General features: G+C 33.7%; 1 protein-coding gene across 2 annotated transcripts in view; it reads right to left on the bottom strand.

Moving 5' to 3' along the window:
• KLHL1 (kelch like family member 1) overlaps nt 1-25,300 on the bottom strand; it is a 360,871-nt gene that overhangs the window by 86,727 nt on the left and 248,844 nt on the right. For both annotated transcript variants that reach the window (XM_045478701.1, XM_045478696.1), the window contains exon 7: nt 4,223-4,447. In XM_045478701.1, the coding sequence (XP_045334657.1) occupies nt 4,223-4,447 (225 nt within the window). The remainder of the gene's footprint in view (nt 1-4,222; nt 4,448-25,300) is intronic.

The raw sequence follows: 25,300 nt of genomic DNA on the forward strand, positions 1-25,300 counted from the left end.
AAACTCTTAGCATATTGAGAGAACTGTGGTCTTAATTAGTTTAATTCTCTAGGCAGATGCATTGCTCCCTTGACATCACAGACTTAATATGCATATAAGTTTTCTATGCTATTTTATGCAGCAGAAGGAGCTTTCTTCATTTATTGATAGCTATGAAACATTTTTGGCCACATAATCATCTTTAGCAACCAAGGAACTCATGTGACTTTCTCAAAAAATAATTCAAGGTTTTGTTTTTCCTATACAAATCAAGTGAGAAAAAAAAAAGCCATACAGGTCAAAAATGTCTTGAATTTTATACATAGTATATATATATATATATATATATATATATATATATATATATACACACACACACATATATATTATATTTTTATATATTTTACATATTTTTAAGTTTTACTTTAGCCTGTTACTTCTAGTCATTTGAATGCATAACATGGGATTACATAGTTAATTTTGTAATTTCACTGCATATCGCAGAATAAGTACTGATTATATGGCAAATAAAATGGGACATTCTTATTTCTGAACGAATAAAAAACTAGCACAGAAGGCTGTTGATTTATATTCAAACCAAATACCAAGGATTACATAAAGGGAAGGTCATGGTGCGTTTTTGAAAAACAAATATTGACACTGTAAAAAATAATTAGAAAAACAAAAGTTAGTTGTAACTTACTGAGACAAAAATTCATGGCACTGCAATGGGGGAATATCTCGGAGGAAAATTTGATCTGTGCTTTTTTGATGTGGTCAAAAGAACAACCAGTGAACCCTCTACATTGCTTGGCAGCAAGGGAGCAGAACCCATCAAGAGCCTGCCATAATTGGCTGGATGACATCAGAATGTCATCAGAGCCCAGCTTAAAGGAAGAACTGTTAACAGCAGAAGCAAATAGACTTACTGGTTCAGAACATTCCCTTCCTATCCAAGCTTCCAGTCCTATAGTTAGGGCATCACAGATAAAGAAGAAAGGCATAAGGACATTTATTTGCAAGTGAAAGTAAACAGATGTGTCCCTGAGGGTTACATGTCAGGAATAACAGCCGATAGGTTGCACAAAACCAGCTTGCAAGGTCAGGGCTCCACACCCTGGCATAACCCTCCCATCCAGTCCTGAATGTTTTGAGAGGGCACAAAGAATGGCATATGCCTTAACTTCCATTCAATTAGCCAAAGTGTCTGATATATTCATATGACTTAAAAATTACAGTTAAAAATACAGTTAAAAATTACACATTTCCATGGTTACAACTACTGTTAAAGTAAAATTAGAAGAGAAGAAGAAAAAAAAGGAGGAAGAAAAAATAGATATGGGGAAGAAGGGGAAGCAGAAGCCAAAGCAGAGAGAAAAAGAACAGCAACAGGAGGAGGAGAAAAAGGATGACTAACAGGAAAAAGAGAAGAGTAAAAGGAGAGCTGAAAGAGGAATTTGAGGAAGAGAAGGAAGATGATCACATATAATAAACAAAAAAGAAGTAAAGAGGCAGATAGGAATTTGAAATAGGTATAATAAATAGCCTCACAGAGACAAGGAGGAATATTAATATCATGGAAGAAGAAAGCAATTATAGTGAATTACCAAGCAGGAATAACGAGTTTGTGAAAAAAATTAATTAAGATCAAGACATCAATACATGGGAGAAATATCATGATACATGAAGATTAAGGACAATTTGGAGGGCTAGATATTAAAATTAACCAATAGGAAGGGATAAAAGAAAACATACCAAATTAAACTAGAAAGATATGGCGAATTAAATAAGAAATATCAACATCAATGTAATAGGAGTCCCTGGGAGAAGGTAAATCAAAGATTGATGTGTATATCGAAGGGACAGAAATCTTGGGCCAAGGAGGCTTATTGCATTTGAGTATGACATAGAATGATGAACTTCTGAGATTCAACTGATCACAAGGAATGTGATTGATCATAAAGGAAACATTCAACATCATCAGGAAACACACATGTATCTTGCATTGCTATCAATCTGGCTTCAGCTGATTAGAGCTTGGATTGGCATCCAAGTTGAAGGCAGCTTTCTATGTACTGGGCATTGCTAGCAATCTATGAGGCACTCTGGGATGAGAATTGTGTCCAGAAATGATGCTCTAACTACTAATATAACAAGGACGGATCTTGGGGAGTATTGTAGGAGAGAATTTAAAAAAAAACTGACAGGAAGCAATAGCCCCTAGGAAGTAAAACAGAGGAAGCCAATGGTATAAGATATGGAGGAGAGGTGAACCACTTGATAATAGAAGTGAAACAGAATGAAAAACACAAAGCAAGGGAGGGCGAGGAATGAAAATAGTGGACTACTACAGTTAGTATTGGGTCCCCAAAACTTGTGAGAAATGCTGCACTACATTTCAGATACCTGAAATACTTATTAGCTCATGTCATTTGCTGTGCAGCCTTACTTCCACATGAACCTTTACAATGAACCCTTTAGCAAATAAGAAAAACTGAAAGACTATACCCCAGGTTACCGTTTTGTCCAGTCCTGACGCCTAGAGGAGAGGACGCTGTGTGACAGAATTTGGAGGCACACCATCACCTTGTACACTTTAAACACTTGAAATTATATAGCATAAGATGTATTCTCGGTGAAATTTTTTCAAGTATGTTCTCTTAGCATGCAAATAACCTACATAATTGAACCTTAGTACACCTTAATAGAAAATTACTGAATTGTCGAAAACAAAAAGGAAGAAGGAGACATTAAATTCTAAACATTCTAAACCAGAGTGCTCATTCTCTACATTTCACTCAAACAGAAACATAGGTAATTAGATAGCTAGATAATTAAAACAACACATATAACTTTTACATGGATATAAAAGCAAAAATCCTCCATTATATTTGAAAAACAATCATGTAAGAAACCTTTAATACTCATGAATGTTACCTGGGAAGAATAATTTGCTGTTAATATTTTCATATTATAATTTGGTTCCATGAGATTTAAATAAATTATATAGTTATTATTTAAAGCAAAAAATTTTAGAACTTGAAAAGGTTTTCATATATTTATTACTATTCCTTAATTTACTAATACCTAATGTGAAAAAGGGAGGTAAAAGATCAAATAGTCCAGACCTATTTTATTTATGTATTTATTTATTTATTTATTTATTTATTTATTTATTTATTTAATGTTTGCTTAAATTGATGGTAGAGTAAACAAGAATGGGAAGTGCAGTGCTAGAGATATCAAAATTGAACTAGCATTAATATATATTTTAGAAATGTTCTACAATTTTGCTTGCCTATGAATGTCTAAATCAATGAATTTGCCATTAAACCTGGATAGCTCCCTAATATGTATATTCTAAATACATGAAAGACACTTAATTGACTGCCATATTTCAGGTATTCAAAAAAAGTCATTTGTACTTCTCTTTATAATCCCCATGGTACAAGAACAAATTCAGGAACTGTTCACCTTTATTTCATTCCTCTTTTCAAATATTTGTATAGGACTTTACAATTCACACAGTGATTTCATAACATTATAATTATATTTTTATCTACTTAATAACTTTGAATTGGTGGCAAGTCTTGAAATTGAAGTCTTATAGTTTAAGTGCTGTCTTCAAATCATGTCAATACGGTAGATTCAAGACTCACACCCAGATCATCTGAATCCCAATATAGTTCTCTGCATCTCTAGGTTCTTCCACAGGAGAAATCGGTTGAATCCTGTGTTAATGATCCCTGGTGCCAATTGATACGTTATTCTTTCTCTAAACTGTATTGCTCTTTCCCCACAGATTTTTCAAGGTGGAATTAATTACATGCAAAGGTATGGGTAGGCTAGTTATGGGAGTGGAGTGAGCCACCTTAATTAAGTTTTCCTCAATGCACATTAACTATTTTTTCCTCTGGGCAACATTACTCTGGCCTCTCCATGATAGTTCTATTTTTTTTTTTTTTTCATATTGAACTTTACATGTTGTATGAATGTCAGATTGTGAAAACTTTGAGGATTGCTTGAGGTCTACTCATTTTGGTATCTTTGACATCCTTCTCAACAGTTTAATGCACATTAGTCAACACAAGAAAATGTCAAGAACTTAGAAAAAATGCTCCAAATAAGCTCATAATTTATCTAAAGTTAATGATAATTAATGACAGTAATATTATTTTTAACATGCATTTTAACTATCAATAAATGTTTCTAAAAATAATACCAATAAAGTAAGAGATCTTACCTAGACCATGTCTATGTGTTGACATTGGTGGTAAGACAGTCCAAGTCTTGGTTTTGGGATTGTAACATTCAACAGTATTCAATGTCTTTAAGCCATCTCGACCTCCAATTACAAAGAGTTTGTCATCAATAACAGCCACACCAAACTGCAGTCTCCTGCCATTCATCATTCCTGCCTGGATCCACAAATTTGTTCTGAGGTCATATTTCTCTATGGTTGTAGCTCCTGATAAAACATAAAATCAAACAATCACCATTTACTACTAATCTAACACACAACCTGCCCAAGACAGTGTACAAATTCAGATGTGAAAATACACTTGTCACACTTATTTTTCTTAAAGACAATGTGGCAGAAAACCAAAGGGAGTAGTATTTTAACTACATTATTTCTTCTCCTTGGCAGAAACTAATTATCAAAGTAGACACAAATTTATAACTTGTTTGAATGTTATAATGGTCTCATGCTAAACTATCGGTTCAATAGAATTATTGTTGGTCATGGCACAGTTCTGTCAGATTTTACAACTTTTTTATGTCACTGTTTGCCATAAAAAAGTAACATAATCCTAGTATAATTTCTGTATAATCTCTGTACAGTTTCTGAAAGTGAATTGAATTTAATAAATTATTTACCATGTTTCTCTTTAAAATTGTTTTATGCCTTAAAATAACAGAACATTTTAAAAGTCAATTTGAGGTTATGTAAACAAATGTCAGCTATGCCTTTTAAGATCTTCTTTTAAAAAAATGTATCTGGGGAATAGCTTAATAGAATGTAGAGACTAAACTGATTTTCTATCCTTATCAATCATGTTACAATCTCTAAATAAAATAGCTTATCTTTCCTAAAAGCTTTTTATACATAAATCTGAGAAATGGAATAAATCTAACTTGCCATATAGAAATTGAAAGCAGAAATAAGTTAAATTGCTGATGAGATATGTTTTTATAGATGTGGTTACACATTTCACATTAAAAATGTCTGCCTTGAACAAGTTCACAAATGTTTATATGATAAAACATAGCTAACAAAACACTACTCTTGCTTTTCAGTGTTTGATCTTAGTGTTCAGATTCACATTCACCAGTGCTTTATCTTCAATGATTAAATATCCCTACAAAGGGAGTCAACATTCTTGTGTACTTTTCACATACTCACTAAAGATCTATTTTACTTGTAACATAATAAAAGTTTGCAAACTAGGGAAAGTATTCCTCAGGGTATTCACTTGCTATTTAGAAAGTAACCAGCAAGGAACTAAACAAATATGAACAACTTGGTAGGGGAAATTTTGCTAATTGAAATAAAATGAGTAAAATTGAGTAAATGCTCAAATGTTATCCAAAGGTAACAAAGCAATAATAATATAGATACTAGGTTAGATGCATTTAATGTTTTTTAAGTTAATAAAAATATAAGCTAATTTCCATATAACTAAATATGAGGCATTATAAGATTAGTACTATTATTTTTAGAATAAACATACATTGTAATGTTCAGAAAAGTCACCTATACTGATTAGTAACATAAGATATGCTTAAGTATATTTATTATATTTTATATTTGATGATTTTTTCATCCATGTACAAAACAAAATTCCAAGGTGAACTAAACCACTGAATAATTTCAAGGTCATCTGAATTCTCAAAGCTTGATGGCATTGGCATTCACGAATGCTTCACTAAAATTAAGTTATATGGAAGTACCTCTCTCTTATGACTAACTCTTGACAAATATTGGTGGAATAGTGTAACCTATTCCCAATGAACCCAATTTCATGAGACTCATATTTTGCAGATACGGCTAGACAAGGAAGTATTTGTACAACTGTACTTTCCATACTGTCCAAAACCTTGGTCAAAACCTTTGCAGAGAAATTAAGGTCTAGTCATCCTTCTAAGAGAAAATAATTGGGAATGCGTGAAATTAATGGCTTCCGAGCAACCAAAGGTGTTGTTATTCAAAGGGAAAAGTGAAGATTGATTTCAGTTTCAAAGTCTCATCCAAACAAGCTAGATGTATCTTAAATCTCAACACATGGCAGGATTTTTTGCTTTTACAGTGTTTTTCCTTGAACTGAGTTTTCAAAGGTGACCTCTGTATTTTATCCTAAAATTGCTACATCAGAAATTGAGTACATCCTGTCTTCATTTTTCAAATTAGAAGCTGTATTAATTTCCCATGGCTGCTATGAAAAATCACGTCAAACTTAGTGGCGTAAAAAAACCCACACATTTTTCACCTTACAGCTCTGGAGGTCAGAAGTTCAAAATAGGTCTTATTGTGCTAAAATCAAGGTGTTGACAGAGCTTCATTTCTTTCAGGGGCTTTGAAGAAGTAAATGTCTTGCCTTTCCCATCTTTCACAGGCCATCCATATTCCTTATGACCCCTTCTTCCATTTTCAAAGCCAGAAACACTGCATTTCTCTGACATTGATTTTTGTGATTCCTTTAGGCCCACCCCTTTATAATCTGAATTAATGCAGAACATTCCTATTTAATGTAGAATAGACTGCTTATGGTCAGCTAATTAGCAAACTTAATTCTCTTCACCACCTTAAAACTTTCCCACAGTTTTCCATGTAAGCTACCGTATTCATGGATTCTGGGGATTCAGATATAGATATCTTTGGGGAACTATATTCTACCTGCCCCAGAAGACAACACCTATTTTCACTCTGCTGTTTGATTTTGCATAGTTATAGAAAGTTTAGTAGAACAAAACAAAGAAATATTTCTTGATTTGTAGAACTTACTTATAGTAGCCAATCTAATTGATTATTTTCTCATTCGGTCAGAATGTAATATAAATATTTTATTTAGTTTTTAAGGATCACAAAGTTAAGCATATGCTTCCTCTTTTTCTAAGGAAAGCTATTAATAATAATGTTCTTTAAGAAATTCTCTCATCAGGAGTGCCTGGGTGGCTCAGTGGGTTGAGCGTCTGACTGTTGGTTTTGGCTCTGGTCATGATCACGGGGTTTGTGGGAATTAGTCCCATGCTGGGCTCTTCACTGACAACACTGAACCTACTTGGGATTCTCTCTCTCTCTCTGCCCCTTCCCCGCTTGTGCTCTCTCTTTCAAAATAAATAAATGAACATTACAAAAGAAAAAGAAAAAGAAATTCTCTCACCAGTATACCTCATTAGCTATCTGGATAAACATCACAATTCTATTATTACTATTTATTTTAATTTACAAATTTGTTTATGGGTTTGGTTGGTTTTCTTTGTTCATCAGAGTATATGTATTTCCTTAGTGGTCGCCTGAGTCAAAGGAAAGACAAAGCCATTCTCACTGAGAAATGTTACCCTGTTAAATGTGACGTAAAGGTACTATTTGTCATTATGTAAATTAAAAATAGAATATAAGTAACTATTGTGGTCATAAGTCATAAATTTGAAATGTTAAAAAGGAAAACTTATTTTAACATATAGTTACTTTGGAGGTCATGAAACTGTAACTAATTATCTCAAATGCCTGCATGACTTTAGAATGTGTGACTGCAGGCACAATAGAGTCCTGACAACTTTCATAAACTGGAAAGCACCTACTCTGAGACTCCAAACCATAAACATAAGCAACTAATTAATGCTTAGGTTCATTAAAACAGGTATAATGAGAACATCTGGCTATGGAGGACCAATATTAGGACTGGTTAGATCCCTATTGTTTTGTATTTTAAACTCTAGATTACTATGGTAAAGCAGTTTGAAGTTTGCATTATTTCTTGTAGGGAATTTTACTATTATTCTGCGAGCTATAACTTTGTATAATAACAATATTATTTTATAAAATGTGTAGTGTAACTCAATAGAATCTAAAGAAATTTGTAAAACTTCCTAACTTAATGGAGTTATATAATTCAAAGATACATCTCATTCTTGGCATATTGAATAATGTGAAATAAAATGTTAGGCATTTTTGAGACCATATGACATTAGTCCCAATATACTAATCAAATTAGTATACAGCATTTATTGAGTACTTCTTATGCTCTAAGAGATCTACATGTATTAGTACATTTGATTTTTATTAAAATATTATGACACGGGTATTATTATTAGGCCAAATTTATAGAAAAAGAAGCTGAATCAGAGAAAGCTTTAGTAACTTGCTCAGTGTCTCTCAGATAATAACTAGTTGAACAGCAATATTAAGCTGGCTCTAGAGCCCACTCTGATAAACACATATTTACTACCTTATCCTGGTTATATAACAAGTTAATTGCACTTAATGCATGTGGCAGGCAGAATTTTATAAATGCTCCTTCTTGAGATTTAGTGACCTATTTCCTGGAATGTGATAAGAAATCACTTCATTGGATTATTATGCTGTGTGTCACAGTTCACCTTAATATGGGGAGATAACTTGGCTGGCCCTGATCTCATAAACCCTTGAACATGGAGAGATTTCTCTGGCTAGTTGTGGATGGGGAAGTCAGAAAGATATGAAGCATGAGCAGGACTCGACTTGCTCAGGTCAGGTATGAAAATGGAAGGGGCCACATGAGAAGGGATACGGGTGGCCTCTGGGAGCTGGGAGTGTTCCTTACTTGACAGCCAGCAAGGAAGCAATCTTTCAGGGAGATGACCTCCAGCTCTGGATGAAAGCACAACCCTAGCCAACACTTTGATTTCAGTTTTTGACACCCAGAGCAGAGAATGTAGCCATGCCACCCTAAACTTCTGACTTACAAAACTGTGAGCTAAAAGATGACAGTTGTTTTAAACCACTGTTTGTGGTAATTTGGTACACAGCAATAACGTGTAGTTTTAATTTGCATTTTAAAAATTTATCAGGTATTTTTTTTTTCAAGTTGAACAACATAACTAGAAGGTCATCTATACAATGCAAATACAAAAGTATTTTCTTCATGACAAAAAAACACAGCAGACTCTTGTCTCAAAATATCAAACCTAGAATAAGTGTTCAAGATATTATCAAAGTGTGGTTATGGGTCTCTTTAGAGTTGTTTATTATACAGTCACATATGATTAAGTTGTAACAATAGCAATTAATATATACGCATTCCATTTTGGCATTACCGATAGCAGGACTTATTCCAATATCTGTAACTCAATCATTTGGCAACCTTACTTCTCTTGAACATAGCACAGAATAAAATGATCATAGTTTTCCGAACTGACAAAATGTCACAAAAAGCTTTAAAGAAGTTAAAGCTCTTTTATACAACTCAAAAGAAAGGGCCTCTGGTCTTCTCACAAAGCCTTTCTACTATAATTTTAGTGCACTATTAATAAGCTCAATTACCCTACTCACAAGACTTTACAAACCAACAAGTGAGAGTGATCTGGATCCTTTGACAACAGCAATAGCTGACAATGAGGAAGTAACCAGAATAAAAATGGTGTTTTCACTGAAATAGAACAATCATGCACATCAAATCATTAGGAAAAGGTTAAATTATGTTAGAATGTATTCTCTTGAAGGAAGCAGTAAATAGAAACATACTGGAAAAGTTTAAAAGCAAAGATATTTTTTATGATACTTAAAATATAAAACTTCAGGCTTTAAATAAAATAGCATTATAAAGAATGACTTATTTCTTGAATTTTTCATAGGATAAGCTTCTCATTGACTTTCATGTGTCTATATACTTATTGAAAATATAGTTTGGGATAATATTCTTACACTAATATAAAAGATATCACTGCAGGGAAAATATTTTTCAAAGACAGGCAAGTCACTACATTTTAGGTAATTTGTTATGTTTTATAAGGATGGCATTATAAACATTTCACACATAATAATTTCATATGTGCCGAATAAACATCCAACAAAATTCCACATTTCTCCCTTCTATAAATATAACCATTTGTAAGGGGTAATAGACTGATACATAGCTATGCATAGAGATATAAATGTAAATATATCATTAAGCTTAATGCTGAATTTTGAGGTAGATATATAAATTTCAAAAACATGGAGGGTATTTAGGAGGGCACTTGTTGTGATGAGCACTGGGTGTTGTATGTAAGTGATGAATCACTAAATTCTACTACCAAAACCAGTATTGCACTGGATGTTAACTAACTAAAATTTTACTTTAAAAAAATCTAACATTATACTTAGTTTAAATTAATTTCACTAAATTCAGGAATGCCAAAAGATGCCAAGTTCTTAACTCATAGCTTGGAGAAACAAAAGTATGGAGCATAATTTTAGTTATTTGTATTTTATGTAATAATGCACCTTAATAGTTAAATGTTATTACTATTAAAATCTTAGAAAAATTTAAAAGATTTCTGGAAGCTGTTTAATCATATAAGCAAAATGCAAACATCAGTGTAATTTCTTTAGAAAAATTAAATTTACCTTTTAGCACCACTAAAAGTGAGTTATCTAAAAACCAGCAAGATAGGGGCTAGTTCTAGATAAAGAAAAATTAAAACTTTATGGAAATATGTCAATTAAAATGAATGGAAAGAATCACACTAATTTTGAACAAGATGGCTTGTTTTCAGAAATGTGAATTATTATCTTATATAATCACAATTAATATGATGATATTTTTACAAAGTATTAATGAAATTATACTTGTATTTCTCTGGAAATTCAAATGGAAATATCAAAAATACATTTTTAAAAGCTGGATAATTTCTAAAACAAAGGAGTAGTAAGGGAAAAATGGCTACCAGGTTTTAAAAAGCATTATATAAGTATAGAAATTTTTATAAATGCTTTATGACAAAGGAAATAACTGTATTCATAACTCTGAAATGAAAGCAAGACATAACCTTAATACACTTGATATTTATAATTTAATAAAAGTATCTGTCTAAACCAATGGAAAACATGATGGGGGTGGGGGGGGGCGGTAGGGAAAATGGGTAATGGGCATTGAGGAGGGCACTTGTTGGGATGAGCACTGGGTGTTGTATGTAAGTGATAAATCACAGGATTCTACTCCTGAAGATAAGAGTGCACTGTATACACTATATGTTAGCTAATTGACAATAAATTCTATTAAAAGTAAATAAATAAGTACATAAATTAACTAAAAATTAGTTTTAAGATAACTAGTTATTCTTTGGAGAAAAATAAATAAGTAAACTTGGAGTCCTGTCTTACTCTTCATACTGGAATGCACTTGAGATGAACCAATGACTAAAGCACAGCACACACAGCCACAGAACCTACGACGTGGTTCTCTTCTCAAGGCTTCACAGACATTAACATAGACAAGGAGGGGCGCCTGGGTGGCTCAGTTAAGCGACCTACTTCAGGTCAGATCATGATCTCGCGCTCCGTGGATCTTGTGCTGTGTGACTGTGCCCCACATCAGGCTCTGTGGTGATGGCTCAGAGCCTGGAGCCTACTTCAGATTCTGTGTCAACCTCTCTCTCTGTCCCTCCCCTGCTCGCGCTCTGTCTCTTTCTCTCTTAAAAATAAACATTAAAAAAAAAAAAAAAAAACAGAGACAGGAGATTTTAAGTAAATTGCCCTGGGTTACACATTATTAAAACCTTAAATATCTTGGAAGATAAAAAAGCAGGTGATTAATTTTTACTTCTAGGTAGACTTAAGAGTGAAGTTCCATGAGGGAAGGCCATAAGGCCCAGAAGTTATAAAATAAATATGAATATATATGATCACCAATCATCTAAATATAAAATACAGTTACATCAAAAATACATAAAGAAACAAAAGACTGTAATAAACAAAAGGTTTATTACTTATTATATTCACAGCAGATTTGGAAAGTGAGTAATTTTGATATTGACATCAAAATCAGCTGGTTGACCTTAAATTGATGCAACATTTTCAAGGACTCCTGTGTGTGCGTGTGTGTGTGTGTGTGTGTGTGCATAGTAAAATACATAATAAATTTAGGAAATAGGGGGAGTTGAATTTTTGATTTGTAACTTCCTATTAAATATTTTATCAGAAATATGTCTTAGTCCTATAAATGAAATACTAATTCCTTTTTAATACCAGCTTTTGATGTTACTAATGATGTCATAGAAAAGAGACCTAAAAAGATAAGCCAAAATTGTAATTATTTCTATTATTATTACTTAGCCACCTTTTTTACAGCAAAGAACTCATTTATTAAAATAACTTTATTGCAAAAGAACACGTATATTAAAGCATTATTGCAAATACAGTTTTTTCATATTCTTAAAAATATTCATTAAACATAAATTCATGTGCTAACATTTTCAAATTAAATACTTATTTTCACAATTAACATTGGCCAAAAATCAGCGAAAATCTTGCTATTTTGATTGTTATTAAAATGCCCTATGTCCTAATTAATAATTTTTGTAAAATATTTATTAGAATTTTTCTAGCCTTTGCTGAAAATGTGGGTACCAGTGAATGAAAGGAAAAATTAATATTGTGACAATTGGGTTCTAGTTCTATTATTGACTATATAACTAAATACCAGTCATTGAAATGCTTTTTCGTAAGTATAGCAAAAGAACACGAGGTCTTATTGATCTCCACCTAAACTATAAACTCTTCGAAAATACATTTTTGCCTTTTTCATAAATGAGTACCCACTTTACAAAGATATATTAATGAAGGATCTCTGTGATCTACTGGTGTTTGCTCATTTAAAATAAAGTATTACATTAATACCACATTAGGTGAAAGTGTAGTGACTTCTACTTATCTTTAAATCTCTTACTTAACATTCTCTATCACAGAAGTAACTTAAGGTAGCCCTGAGGAGTCCTTCTTTGCCAGAGAAGAGCCACACATTGGAGGATTAAGATCTAGTTTGTATGAAACATATGCACAAACACACACAGACTTATTCCCTGTGGATCTGCAAAAGGAGACTTAATTTAGAAAACAGATGTATCTATTATCGCTTACTGTTCATTCACAGGAAGGTTGATCAAAAAGAATACTGAGTGCTCAAGAATTATAATTATGGTGGGAAGTTCATCATAACACACTAATTTATTATTCAATCCACATTCATAGAAAGACCTACAGAAGACGTATAGTGGCTTGGCCCAATTCCTCTGACTACTAGAAGGCAAAATAAAGTTATTATTAGACTAAATTTTGAAGAATTTGACTTATAATTTTAACCCTGATTTATCCTCACAAGAGATACCAAAAACAGTTACAACCAAAATAGTCACTAAGCTTGGTTTCTTTCTAGTAAGGATGAGGCTAAGAAAGGAGACTTCATTGACAGGTGATTCACTTTTCACCAGCAACAGCCTTCTTTGACTCCTCAGTAAAGAACATGGCTTCCACAGATTCCTAATTAGAGAACTGGTGGTTACCAGAGGGGGCAGGTGAGTGAGGCATGTGTTAAATAGGTGATGGGGATGGTGAGCACAGGGTGATATACGGAAGTGTTGAATCACTATATTGTACACCTGAAACTAATATAACACTATGTTAGCTAACTGGAACTACAATAAAAACTTAAAAAAAAAAAAATGACTTCCAGGGGCTGAAAGTCCCTTGTCTGGAGACTCCCTGAGAATGATATAAACAACCAGAATTGGGGCACCTGGGTGGCTCAGTCAGTTAAGTGTCCGACTCTTGATTTCAGCTCAGGTCATTATCTCACAATTCGTGAGTTCCAGCTCTGCATCAGGCTCTGGGCTGACAGTGTGGTGCTGCTTGGGATTCTCTCTCTCTCCCTCTGTCTCTGCCACTAGCCCTTGTCTCAAAATAAGTGAATAAATAAATAAACTTAAAAAAACAACAACCATATTTTAACAACACGTGAGCATCTTTCTTGATTCTAAAGAGTGTTAAAGAGTTGGATACTTTGACTTGGCCTTGTTCTTCATCTGAGACCCTTGGGGAAGTATGGTTCTCTCCTAAAAATATGTTAGCAGACCAGTAAATAGATGCCCATGACAGAAGACAATCCTTTGTGTCTGAAAAACAAACTGGGCTTACACTAACATGTTTCATGGTTTTGAGTTGTTTCTATAATTTTGTGCAAACTGATGACCTTGAACTGATAATCTCCAATGGTATATGTCAAGTTTAAAGAAAACGTACTGAAGTGGAACCAAAGTGCCTGAATGAAGTTACTGAGGCAGACATCAAATAGGGCAGTACTCAAAGGGCAAAGATGAAAGAATAAGCTTTCTTTTGTTATATTGCTTTTCTTCAGAAAAACTCCAACAGTATTTTAAAATTATCTCACCCACCTAATTGCAAATGCTCAGGTTTCTCTGACACAGAATTGTAAGTGAATCATTTTCTTAAAGCTACATGACGATTACTATTGAGTTAAATGCTTTAAAAATTATCCAGTTGTAAAATTGCTGTATTAAAAGCCATTCTTTAAAAGTTCTTGATAGTGAAGCTTGTACAGCTCAAGCCAAGGAAGTAAAAAAGTCAGGTCAAGATGGTTAATTCCACCTATCTATTTCACTTTCCATTTTTGCCTTTCAACAATACTGATAATGATATATCGAATTAGAGACAAATTCAGGGTAAATAATCCTTTCAAGTCCTTTGAATAAAGAAAGAAAAATAACAGGAGCTTATTCTTAAAGTTAGATAATTTAAATTTTTTAAATATATGAAAGTCCAAGGCACACATTTAATATTTAAATGCCATAATAATATATACTCTATAATCAAATTATTCAATAAAAAATACCTCAAGGAAATTAAGATTTTTATTTTATAATTAATAATTAATGCTTTTTTTTAATCAGCATTTTTCTTATTACCTTTATTAAGAAGATTTGCTTTTAGTTCACGTGAAAGAGGTAGGTAGGACTCTCTGCTCAGAAACCTGGCTGTTAATTGACCTGTGGCTGCAACAGGGCATCAACAAGGAAGCAATGCAAATATGTTGATATCAAAGACTATACACTCAGTCCATCACAATCTAAGAGAAGAGTCACTGCCAGTGTGGTCTTCCTACCAGTGTATCTGGGGTATCTCTTTAGGCTCCATTTATTGTTCACAGCTGTCATGTGTGAAATGATAAACAGAAGATATGAAGCTTCAATTTCATTTTTTTTCTCTTACCTCCAAAGAATATCAATCTGAAAAAGCTTTTAACCATTTTCTTACTCTTTCTTTGGAACTAAAAACAGTTGACCCTTGAACACCACTGGTTTGAACTGTGTGGGTCCACTTACAGGAGGAATTTGGATACTGCACAGTATCGTAAATGTATTTTCTCTTTTCTATGATTTTCTTAATAACATTTTCTTTTCTCTAGCTTACTTTATTCTAAAAATACAGAATATATTACACATACAAAATAACGTGTAAATAGACTGTTTATGTTATTTGTTAGGTTTCCAGTCAACAGTGGGCTAATAGTAGTTCAGTTTTGGAGGAGTCAAAAGTTACACACAAATTTTCAGCTGTGTAGGGATCAGTGCCCCAACTCACCCACTGTTCAAGGGTCAACTGTAGTCTCATACATGGCTTCTCCTAAGCCAGAGGGTCCTCTGCTTACCTGTGATGGTACTGTATTTAGGAAAGCTCACTGTGGTCACTTTGTGTCAAGAAGAGGGTAGTGCCTCTCATAATCTTAATTCTCCTTCAGTCAGAGAAAAGAGGGCTGCTTCATACACTTAGGCCTACAAGAAGGACCTTGCAGTTGCCATCAACCTCACACCCTAACATTCTAATCCTATTTCTTTGTATCAAGCAGCATAATTTAACAATGTCTCCTCAAATTAGACAGTGTTTGCTTTGAATAGTTCTGATATGCATGAATTTCAGTTACCATGGGTTAGTTAAATAACACCAACCCCCCCCCAACAAATTTCAACTACTGCAATATATTAACTGTGAAAAATTGCATAAAATGCAAACTTTGCTATTAGTTCTGCGGTCCACAAATCACTACTTAAAAAACAGATGTACATTATGATCAGTGGCCAATCACATCACTTCTTTCAAAGTCTGCAAGTGATTGCTCATTGCACTTCTCTTACTGAGTTCATGCACAGGCTATTGTGTCACCTTTTTGTCTCTTTGTGATAAAGTCACTGTCATTTTACCAAAATGAAATAAAAATAAAAATAAATAGATGAATGAATAAATAAAGGATAATTGAAGAGAGAATTGCCTAACAAAGGGGTAAGTGGAGCATAAAAGAGAACAGTGATAATGCTAGAAGTGAAATTATAGTGGAATCACAGACTTTCTTACCCTGTTGGTTGAGGATTTCCTCTGGAGCTTTTACCCCCAGCCTGTACTTGCACTATTGGGCTTCCTGTGCATGCAGTCTGACCTTGCTCTTATACCAAAAAAGAATGCTCTTAGGCAGATAAGCAGGGAGCCTGGGAGGTTGCTTGTGGTGGAACCTCATGAACAAGCACAGAAACTGTCCATTCCATCTGCCAATACGTTCAAGTTGGGTCAAGGGAAGTGGCGTTTGGCATACAAGTTTCCTAGAAATACTGTACAGAGGTTTATTTTCTTCTATAGCTGGGATTGGAAAACTTTCTATAAAGGGCCAGATAGTAAAAAATGTAGCTGTGGGTCTCCTTTTGGGTCTATTTGTTATAACCATATGATTATTATAGAGTAAAAACAACCACAAACAATAGCTAAACAAATGAGAGAGGTACAATAAAACTCAATGGCTATTGAAATATGAATTTCACAAAATGCAAATAGTCACTAAATATTTTTCTTTACATTTTTTTCCAGTTAGCTTTTTTTAGGTTTATTTATTTATTTTGAGGGAGAGAGAGAGCACAAGCTGAGGAGAAACAGAGAGAGAGAGAGAGAGAGAGAGAGAGAGAGAGAGAGAGAGAGAATCCCAAGCAGGCTCCACACTATCAGTACAGAGTCTGATGAGGGACTTGAACTCATGAACTGTAAAATCATGACCTGAGCCTAAATCAAGAGTCAGATGCTTAGCAAACTGAGCTACCCAGGTGCCCCATCAATTCTTATGATATAAAAACCAAAGCCATACAAAACCGATAGTGGGCTAGATTGGGCCTGTGGTCCATAGTTTGCCAACCCTTGCTCTTAGATGCCAATATAATATAAGCAAAATGCCACCTAACCAATGTTTGTTGGTTATAATAAATCAAACAAGTCTTCATTTTTGAAAGAAACAAATTGAATTTCCATATAGCAATTTGTGTACCAGTTTTATTAGAGTGGCCTTCCCTACTCAATCTTCATAAAACAGCAACACTGGCCCCTCATCCTGTACACCCCCTCTCACTTTCTTTATATTTCTCTATAACTAGCCATCAAATGAATTTTTTCATACTAACATGTATTTTTGTTTATTGTCTCCTGAATATAAGTTAAGCTATGACAGGCCAGTGAATTTTGCTGTTTAGTTGACCAGCACAAAGAACAGTGACTAGAAGTTTGTATGAATATTTGTACCAGAATTAGAAAATTCAAAACAAATGAGTTGGTAATATGGGAACCCAAGAAATGCTGAGGAACCAGCTATAGCAGTGAGACAGTTATAGTCCAATTTCATAGGGGCGCCTTGGTTGCTCAGTTAAGCGTCCGACTTGGGCTTAGGTCATGATCTCATGGATTCGAGCCCCGCATCCAGCTCTGTGCTGACAGCTAGAGCCTGGAACCTGCTTCAGATTCTGTGTCTGCCTCTCTGCCCCTGCCCTGTTCATGCTCTGTTTCTCTCTCTCTCAAAAATGAATAAACATTAAAAAGTTTAAAAAATCCAATTTCATAATTAATACTTTCCAATAATTGGGGCAGAAATTTAAGGAAAAAAAACACAACAAAATCTATTTTTTCCTAATTTTGGAGAAAAAGTGATAGCAGAATTCTCAGAAAGTTGAGTTTTCTATTCAAAATGTGAACACCTATATAAAAATGATTTTAATCTAATAGAATTATAGTTAAGACTGTCAAATATATGAAGTTGTTATTTATTCATGACCATGCTTCATAGGTAGACATTGGCAATGGTAACCTGTAAACAAGAAACTTAAAAGGAAATTAGAATTTTGTACAACAAAAAATGTCTCTAACTAAAACCTTATGACAATAGATGGAGTCAAGCTTAAGAGTAGTATACTAAATGAAAGTAATTTATTTGTATAACTGCTATAAAATAAACTTAATTATCCTTAAAGTATAATATCTGCTTTTAAAATTTAATTTTTTTAACGTTTATTTCTTTTTGAGAGACAGAGAGAGCATGAGCATGGAAGGAGCAGAGAAAGAGGGAGACACAGAATCAGAAGCAGGCTCCAGGTTCTGAGCTGTCAGCACCAAGCCTGATGTGGGAATCAAACTCACCAGCCGTGAGATCATGATCTGAGCCAAAGTTGGACGCTTAATAGACTGAGCCACCCAGGTGCCCCTCTGCTTTCAAATTCTTATCTGGATAAATAGTAAATTGATACTGACATTCAATTTTTTTTTTATTATTTTTTATTACATTTATTTATTTTTTGAGAGACCTAGAGAGACAGAGCACAAGTTGGGGAGGGGCAGAGAGAGAAGGAGACACAGAATCCGAAGCAGGCTCCAGGCTCCGAGCTGTCAGCACAGAGCCCGATGCGGGGCTCGAACTCATAAACCGTGAGATCATGACCCAAGCCGAAGTCGGACACTTAACCGACTGAGCCACCCAGGCGCCCCTGACATTCAAATTTTGATAAGAAAGCATAGCTAACTGTTTTTATAAGTGAATTTCATGTTGTTCATAAACTTCCTTTCAAATGAAACTTTGTCTAGAGGTCAGAAGCTTACTAGTGTGATTTTTCTTCTTAGGTATCTTTGTTCTTTGAACCATCAAAGTCTCAACCCCAATGACTAGAGGCTTAAGTGTGGACAAAAATTTACTAATGATGAGGGCACGGGGGTGGTTCAGGTGGTTAACCATCTGACTTCGACTCAAGTCATGTTCCTCTATCCCCTTCTCTCTTTCTGCCCCTAACCCCACTCCTGCACACACGGTTTCTCTCTCTCTCAAAAAGAAATAAATATAGTAAAAAAATTACCAGCAATGAATAATATATAACTCTTCAAAATATTACTCCCACTACCATTTACTGAATCAGTGTTCAGTTAAGGTTTTTATATGTGTTCCTGTCAGTATTTGTCACAGTGTCTCAGAGATATGAAATACTACATTATTCTTACTCTATATGAGAAACACTAACATTTGGAATACTTACTCATCTTACCAAAGCTCACACAACTCTAATTGTCTCATTTTTACTAAAATTAGTAAATGGCATGCACCAAAAGGTGTTTCAGGTTGTTGGTGAGGAGTTAGGCCTTCAAATCTATAGTTAAGTCCTGAAATAATTGAATTTTTAAAAAATCCCTTATATTTCTAGTAAATGCCCATTAATAGGGACTTACATAAATATGTATACATGTATGTGTATATTATGTACTTATATGTATATATAACTATATTTTTCAAAAGTTTAAATCTAGCACAGGAATTTATATTTGGTTTGGTGTTTTGACACAAAATGGAATGCTCAGCTTTTTGTGTATAATTTGCTTTTATTTAAAATACAAAGTAAGTGCATAAATGTACAAGTATACTCCTACATGACACAGATACTGGGACTTTCTGAGGCATCAACATTTTCACTTTTCCTATCTCCTGCTTATTACTCCAGAGAAATTGCAGTTGGAATCACCCTCATCATTGAAATTATTATCTCCCTCTCTCAGCAGGCATGGTTGGATTCCTTGAGTAATATGTATAGTTTACATGACTCCAATGTAGTAGAGTAAGTTAAATGTGCTTATCCCCTTTGGTATTTATTCATGAAATTTGCTCTCACACTTAAATTGCCTCTTGGTGGATATATCATTATTTGTATGGATCATTATCTACAAGTGTACATTTGTTTTCTGAACCACATTAATGCTGCATGGTCTTAAAGAATTCCCTAGAAGTCAGACACCAAGATGACTTGAGTGTGAAACACAACTAACATACAATCCTTCAAAAGCTTTGATGTTAAATAAAAATATATCCTGTAATGCTGGTGTATCAAATAATATTTCATATTCATAAAAGATGCCAAAACGTCCAGGTTGCTATTCAACATACGAAATGCTATTATTAGAACAATAAAACCATGAAAAAGAAAAAAAAAAGTTTAGTAATGATTAGGCATAGTGAAAACAGCACTTTTTGTGATTTATTTAGTCACATATTTGTATAGTTTTTAAGAAGTAAAGACACATTTGCAGTGGTATTTTCCACACATTTTTTTTTTTGCAGATCATGTATCTTATAACATCAGCTGATATACCTCTTAAACATAAATGTGCAGTGGCCACAAAGAATAGGCAACAACAGATGTTGGTGAGGATGCGGAGAAAGAGGATCTCTTTTGCATTGTTGGTGGGAATGCAAGCTGGTGCGGCCACTCTGGAAAATAGTATGGAGGTTCCTCAAAAAACTAAAAATAGAACTACCCTACGACCCAGCAATTACACTACTAGGCATTTATCCACGGGATACAGGTGTGCTGTTTCGAAGGGACACATGCACCCCCATGTTTATAGCAGCACTATCAACAATAGCTAAAGTATGGAAAGAGCCCAAATGTCCATCGATGGATAAATGGATAAAGAAGATGTGGTATATATATATATATATATATATATATATATATATATACACACACACACACACACACACACACACACACACACACACAGTGGAGTATTACTCGGCAATCAAAAAGAATGAAATCTTGCCATTTGCAACTACGTGGATGGAACTGGAGGGTATTATGCTAAGTGAAATTAGTCAGAGAAAGACAAAAATCATAGACTTCACTCATATGAGGACTTTAAGAAACAAGACAGATGAACATAAGGGAAGGGAAACAAAAATAATATAAAAACAAGGAGGGGGACAAAAGAAAAGAGACTCATAAATATGGAGAACAAACTGAGGGTTACTGGAGGGATTGTGGGAGGGGGGATGGGCTAAACGGGTAAGGGGCACTAAGGAATCTACTCCCGAAATCATTGTTGCACTATATGCTAACTAATTTGGATGTGAATTTAACAAAATAAAAAATCAAACAAGTTAAAAAAATATTATACTGATTGACAGAAACCTTAAAGAATGTGAAATGTGTGATTACATCCATATGAAGTTCAAGAATAGGCCAAACTAATTTAAGTTGAAAAAAATTAAGGAGTAATTCTCTTTGGAGCTGTGGAAGCTGGGGCCGATTAAAAAGGGATATGAGGTAACTTTCTGGGGTAATGGCAATGTTCTCTATCTTGTTAGAGGTTTGAATTATATAGATAGATATATTTGGAAAAAAAAACTAATTTAAGGTTACACTTAAGATTTATGCATTTTACTCTATGTTAATTTCACCTAAAAGCTCTAAAAATATTCAAATCTAGTTAATAAGCATGCCAATGTTTTTAGGATGAAGTGTGTCTATGTCTAGAACTTTGAATGCATTACAAAATTTGATGGATGAGCAAAGTGTTAACTATAAAATCCAAGCTGAATATATGGATATTCACCGTATGATTCTTTTAACTTCTATATGCTCAAAATTTTTATAAAATTTTGGGAAAATAAAATACTTAAAAAACTGATGTTTTCAATGTAACTGGATTGGTGTAATAAAAGTGGTAAGTATGAAATGCTAAGATATTATAAAAGATGGACAAGATGCAGCTAAGGGGTGGGAGGATTTTAAGTAGGGTTAGACTAGTAAAGGCAGGGGTGATGAAAGATAAAAGACACTGAAACAAAAGACAATGTACATGTATGGATAGTATTGCGACTTGTGTAAAGCTTCAAACCTGAGGAAATGAGTTGCGAAATTTGATAAAGATTAGAGATTTTATATCAAGACATTTTTGATGGAGAGAAAATAGGGAAAATCTGCTGGTTAAATCTGAAATGATAGCCAGTGAAGGATACATACACTAATAAAGAATGGGCTCTATCTAGGTGACTAATGAAGGATTATTATTATTATTCTTCATTATTTTGCATTTAGTGATTATGCTAAAAGTCATGACAAATTCGTTTGCCAGTAGTGAGCTGGATATGTAGAACTGAAAGAGACTAGAGGTAGGGAGATCATTATGTAGCTTATTTATGTACTGTGAGAAAAAATAAGTTTATCTGAGAAACACATGCATTACCCCAGGTTTGTAGGCATAAGGTGATAAAGCTTCAATCAATGTAGTGGAAATGCTGATGTAAATCAGGCAGGCTCTGATAACTGATTAGTTATGGAAGGCAGAGCAATTCTGATGAGAGACATTTGAAGCCAAGTTAGATGGAAATATTGCTGATAGGGTATATTCTAGACAGGATATTAATGGCTTTTTATAGCAGGAAGTATAATGACTTTGTTCAAATTACACTGCTTTTATTTAATAATTATACCATGTATTTTATATGTATCTAAAAGTTCCTTTTTTCACATGGATAATTTGTTCTTTGAGGAAATAATATCAACATAAAAGTTAAACAAAAAAGAGTATTTTGAACACTTTTAATAAACTTTTATTTTTAAAACAAAATACTGAATGTGATCTTTATACATTTGTATTCATGTATGTGAATATTCTGGAGATCAAGCAAATACATGTTTTTGTTATCTAAAAATACTAATTTAATAGTTCTTCATATCTATCCTTAGAATAAAATTTAAAATACAGTCTGAATTCTTATAAAATGTCTATTATATTCCATTTTGAAGATGTGTTATTGAAAGGTAAAGCTTATGAGAAATTGATCAAATAGAGAATTTTAAATTAAGGGGAAATACTTAAAATATTTATAATTCTGTGTGCATAAAAATTAATTTGCAAAACATGAAAGAGAAATAAATATAATAGAGAATATTTAATTTTCTCAATTACCTACTTTCTTATATTCCTAATGTGTTCCCTAGAGAACTAGTCCTAAATGTCAGTAAAATCCTAAAGAAAAATCATATTAAATATTAAAAGTACATCAGGCTTTTATGGTGGCATTTAAAAAAGTCACTTTCAACAAATCTCATCGTTAATAGGTTAAATGTGGGCAAAAGGGTAGGAGAAATAACACTGATTTTGGAATTACACACATGTCTTCATTTAAAATCTATCTTAACATACTTAGTAAAAGGTACAAATTAAGAATGTTTCTCAGGGGTGCTGGAGTGGCTCAGTTTGTTAAGCATCCAACTCTTGATTTCAGCTCAGGTCATGATCTTCAGTCATGAGATCCAGCCCCTGGTAGGCCTCTGTGTGGAACCTGCTTATAATTCTCTCCCTCCGTTTCCCTCGGCCCCTATCCTGCTTGGGCATGCTCTCTCTCGCTCTCGAAAAAAAAAAAAAATACCAACCTTCCTCAAAATCAAATAATTAAGAATATGCTCTCAACATGTTTGTTGTACAAAGTAAATGAAATTTTGTATATGTTGATGCTTAGAAGTAAGTATTAAAGGGGGCAGCTGGGTGGCACAGTCGGTTAAGCGTCCAACTTCAGCTCAGGTTATGATCTCACATTTTGTGAGTTTGAGCCCCATATTGGGCTCTGTGCTGACAGCTCAGAGCCTGGAGTCTGCTTCGGATTCTGTATCTCCCTCTCTCTCTGCCTCTCCCCCGCTCGCACTCTGACACTCTCTCTCTCTTAAAAATAAATAAACATTAAAATATTAAAAAAAAAAAAGAAGTACTGAGGGTCACCTGGGTGGCCCAGTAGGACTCTTGATTTCAGCTCAGGTCATTATCTCATGGTTACTGAGATCAAGCCCCATGTGGGGCACTATTCTGAATGGCAGAGCCTGCTTGGGAGCCCCTCTCTCTCTCTTTCTCTCTCTGCCCCTCCCCCACTCTCTCTCTCACTTTCTCTCTCAAAATAAATATTTTTTTAAAAAATAAATAGGTGTTCAAAGTATGCCATTGATGAAATAATTTTAACATTCTTCAATGTTCAGTTACTGAGGACCTGATATAGATTCGTGATATTTTTTTCTCCTTGAAGGATTATATTAGGAAAATTATTTAGGTAATAGCAATCTCCTATTTACAGTTTGTTTTTTACATCTTCAATTATAAAAAAGGAGAATTTCATATGAACACAGTTTATACTCATAAATGTTCTACTTCAAAGTTATTGCTATATATATATATATATATATATATATATATATATGTACAAGATTTGTTCATTTTGGACATCTACTAAGATCAGTTAAAGAAGTTGTAAACTAAATATGACAAATATTTACCAAAAGCCTACTAGAAGTAACAATATTGATCTATTACATTAGAATAAATATACTTATTAATTTATACTTGTAGTTCTGAATATCTGCTAATGATCATACAGATCCAAGATGTATCAATTTTTTTTAATGTTTTATTTATTTTTGAGACAGAGAGAGACAGAGCATGAGCAGGGGAGGGGCAGAGAGAGAGGGAGACACAGAATCTGAAGCAGGCTCCAGGCTCTGAGACATCAGCACAGATCCCGAGGCGGAGCTCGAACCCACAAACCATGAGATCATGACCTGAGCCGAAGTTGGACGCTCAACCGACTGAACCACCCAGGTGCCCCAAGATGTATCAATTTCTAATTAAGCTTGAGTTTGAATTACATTTGCTATCAGGAGAATGTGTGGGGATTTGATCAAATTGCTAGTGAATCATCATCTATGTTGTATCTAGCTGTTCTAATTTAATACATGATATAATTTAATACTTTGAGTTAGAATTATAATCTCTATTTTAAAGATTTAGACTTTTAAGTTATATTTGAATAGTACTCCCAAATTTGTGAACACTCAGAATTATTTAACCATGGATGTATCAATTATCTACTTTATAAATATGTGATAGATAGGAAAAAGTCAGGCTGCTAACAGTTGAATTCTAAACAAAATACCTACATTGAAAAAAGTATAGGACATAAAGAGGTAAAATAATCTATGAAGAAAAATTCTAAATGGAAAAGAAAACGGAGGCTTCTGTTTATTGGAGAATAGAAGACAGCTGATATGCCCTCTAGTTATAATACCAAGACACCTGAGAAAATTACTATCATAACACTATTTTTTTGCAGTGCTGGACTTCAACGAAAGCGAGAAGGGCACAACCAAATATCAGAAAGAACAGTGAGATAAAACCTGA

This window comes from Leopardus geoffroyi, chromosome A1, assembly GCF_018350155.1.
Source record: "Leopardus geoffroyi isolate Oge1 chromosome A1, O.geoffroyi_Oge1_pat1.0, whole genome shotgun sequence".
Taxonomy (NCBI): domain Eukaryota; kingdom Metazoa; phylum Chordata; class Mammalia; order Carnivora; family Felidae; genus Leopardus; species Leopardus geoffroyi.